At 31.4% G+C, this 5,702-nt stretch overlaps 1 protein-coding gene and 1 long non-coding RNA gene across 2 annotated transcripts; both read right to left on the bottom strand.

The window, feature by feature from the left end:
- Positions 1–3,248: 3,248 nt before the first annotated feature.
- On the bottom strand, positions 3,249–4,298 carry LOC114758269 (methyl-CpG-binding domain protein 4-like protein). The gene is made up of 3 exons (XM_028947301.1): positions 4,023–4,298; positions 3,483–3,679; positions 3,249–3,377 (listed from the first exon to the last, which is right to left on the bottom strand). The coding sequence occupies exons 1-3, from the start codon at positions 4,296–4,298 to the stop codon at positions 3,263–3,265; spliced, it is 588 nt and encodes a 195-aa protein (XP_028803134.1). The 3' UTR covers positions 3,249–3,262.
- A 19-nt stretch (positions 4,299–4,317) lies between these two features.
- Positions 4,318–4,672, bottom strand: LOC114758241 (uncharacterized). Its single transcript, XR_003741760.1, has 3 exons — positions 4,602–4,672; positions 4,472–4,531; positions 4,318–4,386 (listed from the first exon to the last, which is right to left on the bottom strand). It is a non-coding gene; the product is annotated as an uncharacterized LOC114758241 (long non-coding RNA).
- Between the last annotated feature and the right edge of the window lie 1,030 nt (positions 4,673–5,702).

The raw sequence follows: 5,702 nt of genomic DNA, 5'->3' as shown, positions 1-5,702 counted from the left end.
ATATTGCCACCTTAGCCAATTTCTGATCACTGGAGCTTAGGCGTTGACAACCCTACTAGTGACTTGCTGTCGAAACTCTGGCGATTTGTCATAGGAACTTAGCTGATTAGTTGTCGAAGCTCCAGTAACTATCCTTTCTTATGCATTGACTATTTTTTTAGCTATTAATTACATTTGTTTTTAGAATTCTGATAACTACTCTTGTTTAGCTATTGATTATTCTAGCATTGCAATTGATTACTTTCATTTTTAAAAATTTGGTGACTATTCTTGTTTAGTTATTAACTATTTTAGTTTTGCTATTGATTAATTTTGTTTCAAAAATCAAAAAAATACATTTATTGTTGTTAGAGACCTAATGACTACTTTTTGTTTAATTATTTACTACTATTATGTAGTTAATACTTATACAAAAGTAATCACAGGAATTTTGAAAGCAAAAGTAGTTAATAATGAAATTAGAATAGTCAATAGCTATGTGAAAGTAATAACTGATAGTAAGGACAATATTATCATTTTATAATATTTTAAAATTAAAAAATAATATAAGGAGTCTGATTTGAAATTTTAAAATTCACCCATTCTAATTGATCTTTTAGTATTTTTGAAGGTATTTTAATATCTTTTTTCTATTTTTTTATTGAATATGGCATCACACGATTAAAATTCTACCCACTAATAATTAGACATAAATTTAAATTTTAAATTCGATGCCTGTGATTGTAACCTGCAACAAAACCATTGAAATCGCTATCAGTGATTAAGTTCATCATATGCCATAAAAATTTGATGACTATTATTGTTTAGTTATTAACTATTCTAGTTTCGCTATTGATTAATTTTGTTTCAAAAATCAAAAAAATACATTTATTGTTGTTAGAGACCTAATGACTACTTTTTGTTTAATTATTTACTACTATTATGTAGTTAATACTTATACAAAAGTAATCACTGGAATTTTGAAAGCAAAAATAATCAATAATGAAATTAGAATAGTCAATAGCTATGTGAAAGTAATAACTGATAGTAAAGATAATATTGTCATTTTATAATATTTTAAAATTAAAAAATAATATAAGGGGTCTGATTTGAAATTTTAAAACTCACCCATTCTAATTGATCTTTTAGTATTTTTTGGGGTATTTTAATATCTTTTTCCTATTTTTTTATTGAATATGACATCACACGATTAAAATTCTACCCACTAATAATTAGACATAAATTTAAATTTTAAATTCGATGCCTGTGATTGTAACCTGCAACAAAAACATTGAAATCACTATGAGCGATTAAGTTCATCATATGCCAAGAGTATGATTATGCTTTTATTAATTTAGATTAGATTTGATTTAAATCAAATTTTCAAATGATTGTTTTGGGGAAAAAAGCAAAGGAAAACTTCAAAACAAAAAGTCTGAAATTACTAAATGTAATAGCACTTTAATACCAAAGCAGATGTAATAACAACACTTTAATAGATTTTAATAACATTAAACTAGCAAATAATAATACATTTTGGCAAAAAAAAATTAATTTGAGAACTCCTTTTTGTAGGATTCTCCTTTATGCAAATAATAGTGATAATAGGATAAAAAAATAGACTAAAGCGTTGGGTAAGAAGCCTGTGAAAAGAAGAGGGAGAAGCAATTGAGAAACTCTTTTTTTTTTTTTTGGGAGAGAAGCGGGGGAGCAATCAAGAAAATATTCTTGCGAACTAAATTGGAGAACTATATCGGAAAAAGCTTTTGCTTGGTCATTAAATTTGAACTGCTTCAAAGTGCAAATGAACCTGGAGGGTGAACTAAATGAAAACGACTACTTCATCAGCCAAACACATCATTTTTCATCCAAAAAGAATTGGTCGTGGCCGACATAAGATTATTGGCCCATAGAGTCCCAAATTTATGGCTTTTAAGCAAATGACACACATAGTTTGAAAAATCATCACGGAATAGAAACCCATTTCAAACAGTCAAAACTTAAACCATCCTAGAAAAAATATAGTCATCGGTTCAACAGATATGGTATGTTTAAAAATAATAATAATAAAATAAGCCAACTATACATGAATGCCTGAAAAAGAAAGACACAAAATACTGCATTGAACCGGCAAAACATAAACCAGCAAAAACATTTGAATTAATAAATAAGACTCAGTTTTCAACTAAAGCAAAGGAGGTAGAATAGGAGTATCGATGTTCACCGGCAAATACTCCTTAAATTACACTTAATTAAGTCTAATAAAGTCCACAAAATAGTCATTCTCTAAGTCAACCACAAAAAACATAAGCTTTACATGAACCAAGTTACAATTCTCCCAGACTTCCCACTTTCATTTGTCAATAAAGGATCTCCACGTCAACAACCTAAGCTTCAAAACCATAGCCACGTCGACCTGTAACACTTTGCATCATAACAAAGAGCCATTAGTAAACCTATCATAATTAAACAACAGCAAGGACGAGAAGGCTGATATGCTCCTTGGTCCTCCAAAACCTAGTATAAAAGTCTAGAGCCAGATTAAGGACATGCTTGAAACTAGAAAAGAGACACCTCATATTTATATATACAAATGAAACTCCAGTCCTAGCATTTAAATCTATAGCCTAAACTAAAATATCACTTTCTTCTATGCATAGAGGGAGCCGATAACATAGTCATTGAAAGGAAGTGTTCTGTAAAAAAGCCCGAGTCCTGGAAATGGTTAGTATGTACAGAAGTAGAATCTTGTGCTTGCTTCAGCTCTATCATCATCTAACTAGTCCTAAGAAGATTTGCGAATTTTGAAAGACAGTAAACACTTGAAATGTTAATCAACCTCAAGCGGCTATTGGGAAATATATCCAATGTGGAGAAGAAAAACTCAGTAGATAACAAGCTATAAGTTCTCATTTGCTTGCCTCATCATCTGGATTCATTATTCTATCTATCTCGGGATGTGGTTATATCATTTTCAGATGATATGAGACTGTCTTCAGTTGATTAACAAACATACATTAAAATACCTAATCCCACAGCTCGTCATCTAAAATATCAGCATTTAAAGAAAACACAGTCAAAAGATTTGAAACAACTTAAAACAACCAATTCAACTCATGAAAGACTTGCCATTAAAGATCAGGATCAGTAACTTGGAAAACGAAATAAGACCTTGCAATGCCGATGAGTAACACTTCATATGGGAATCCTAAAGGTTAATCTTTTCTACCATTTACTTGCCTCAAAATAATTGCAGGTGCTTCCCAAAAAACAAAGCACTCCATCAATTGCCTCTGGTTCCATGAAGAAACTCCCAATAACGAGTTAGCATATGATCCTTCGGCTCCACATCATTCCACAACCCAGTACAAAATATCGCATATGCATCAGCTGCATACCTGATTGAAATAGACTTGACGTTAGTTAGGATAGCATCAATTAGATAAAACTAGGTAAAATATATGAAAAATAAGGGAGAAAGCCAGTGGCATCATCCAACTTACCTGCCAACACCATGTAGTTGGGGCACATGCGTCCAATTTTCTCCTAAATACTCTCGAGAAAAGCGTTTTAACTGTTCTGTCCTTTTGTGTTGCAAACCTAGACTTCTAATTTCCTTTTCTAATACATTAGAAGGAACTTGAATGCATGTTTGTGCATCCGGACACAGATCAAAAAAATTTGAAATAACTCCTTTAACCTGCATTACAAAACTCTCTTTTATGAGTAATTATAGTACCGGCATTATGTCCCCTAAACAAAAATATTCTTCATTACTATGCTTTGAAAATTACCTTGCATATAATTGAGATATTTATGATCTCATCGAGTTTAAAAGAGCCTTCATTTTTTTAGAAGATTTAAGGAAATGATATTTTAACTGATATTAATTGAAATAGACTTATCACATATGAGCTTACATGTATGAATTAAATATGTCCAAATTTAAATATCATAACACATGGAAACATCAATGACATTAAGATTCGAAGGAAAACACCAATCAAAATTAAATGGCAAAAAGGGGAGATGTGTAATTGTACCTGCTTTCCAGTGGTACAATTTAGCAGCATGCATATAGCCAACACCCTCCAAGGGTCATGAGCATGATTCTCTTGGATAAGAGGAGGCTCATATCGTGGGGGCTTCCAAGTGTTATCAGGAGCTTTTCTTTTGTAGGCATCCTTCTTTTTCTCATCAGCTCTAAGAGATTTGGGTTTTGACCTTTTCTCAACCACACTCTTTTTCTTGTCCAAACCATTCTTCTTAGCTACACCCACGCCCTTTTTCTTAACAACACCCTTCGAAAGAGGAGGCATGTTGGCTTTGTAGTTATTGTTAACAGGTATTAGCCTGGATGGTGCAGTACGGGTAGCAAATCCCGGCTTCCATGGATCAACTTTGCCTCTACAGATAGAAGAGCAATGATTCGTTATTTTCCTAAGAATATTGATATCTCAAAGAAGCAGAGAGACAAACGACTTGTACATACGTGAATGCGAAGCGGGCGAAGGGATTTGAGGGATCATCCACACTAAAATCCTCCATTTGCCTAGCAGCAGCAGAAAATCATGTTTAAGACAAAGAAAAACATTTTGACAGGAGAAAAGATGAGAGGGTACCTGAGGCGATTGGAAACTTCTCGAAGACGACGGTGTCTTCAACTCTCCCTCCTCGAAACTGAAAGGTTAACTGCGAGTTGTGAAATAGGAAGGCGGGACCCGGCCAAATATTAAGACGGGATTCGCGCCTCAAATTGGGAACATGGCCATCTCCCTTTTTCATAATTTTTCAAAAACTCTTTAAAAAAATTTAGACCGTTCGATTTCATACTCTTCTCCTGTTACTTTTCTTTTGCTTTTGTCCTTGAGGGAAAAAAAGAATTATAACTTATTTTTAATTATTTAAAAAAATTTGATGAAATATGGGATAAAAAATAATTTTATTCTTATATTATTTCAAGGATATTTGAATTATTTAAACTTATTATCATTTGAAAATTTATTTAGATTTATTGATATTTTAGTATTTTTATTATTAGAATTACTTGTTCGAAAAAATCACTTTTGAGGTACCTATATTTTTTTTAATTTTTAATTTGATGCCTAAGCATTTTTTCTCCTAATTAAATCTTTATTTTTTTCTATTAACATTATTAATCCTTACATAAAAACTAAAAACACTAATAGAACAATATTACAAGAACTAATATAGTTTTAAAAAAAAGTAAAATTAAATGATTTAATTAAGAAGAAACATATAGGTATCAAAGACTTTGGTTAAGAAGAAACATATAGGTATCAATTGCCTCTGGTCAAAGACTTTGGGTATGCGTAGAATATAGGTTTTGAACTTCTTTTATTGGATAATAAAAAAAACATTACTATAATGTATGCTGAGTGTAAACAAATATATACATATGTGAGGTGTATAATAATTAGTATGCGGTTTGGTTATGGTTGGATTTTTCACACAAGCAACCCCCTTCTGTGTTCGCAAGGAATATAGAAAATAAGACACCACATGATCACCATACTACAAGAACAATGGTCAAAGACTTTGGTTATGCATAAAATATAAGGTCTTGGATCTGCCCTTGATGTGCCGGATAATTTGATTAGATATTAAAAGAATATTTCAATTAAATACCCAAGCAAGATTGTGATATTTTGACTTGGTTGAACAATTTGAATTAAATCCAATCGTTTACTTTATAAATTAAA

Source organism: Neltuma alba, unplaced genomic scaffold, assembly GCF_004799145.2.
Source record: "Neltuma alba isolate B1F8T4 unplaced genomic scaffold, ASM479914v2 tig00010684_pilon, whole genome shotgun sequence".
NCBI classification, from domain to species: Eukaryota; Viridiplantae; Streptophyta; class Magnoliopsida; order Fabales; family Fabaceae; genus Neltuma; species Neltuma alba.
Note: the sequence above shows the minus strand (reverse complement) of the source record. Positions and strands in the feature narration are given on the sequence as shown.

Bases quoted from the DNA above. Each gene is read 5' to 3' on its own strand.
- LOC114758269 (XM_028947301.1), bottom strand. From the start codon at position 4,298: ATGCCTCCTCTTTCGAAGGGTGTTGTTAAGAAAAAGGGCGTGGGTGTA. The intron at 3,680-4,022 runs GTACAATTACAC...TTTGTAATGCAG, and splicing joins ATTGTACCACTGGAAAGCAG to GTTAAAGGAGTTATTTCAAA. The intron at 3,378-3,482 runs GTAAGTTGGATG...TATTTCAATCAG, and splicing joins CAACTACATGGTGTTGGCAG to GTATGCAGCTGATGCATATG.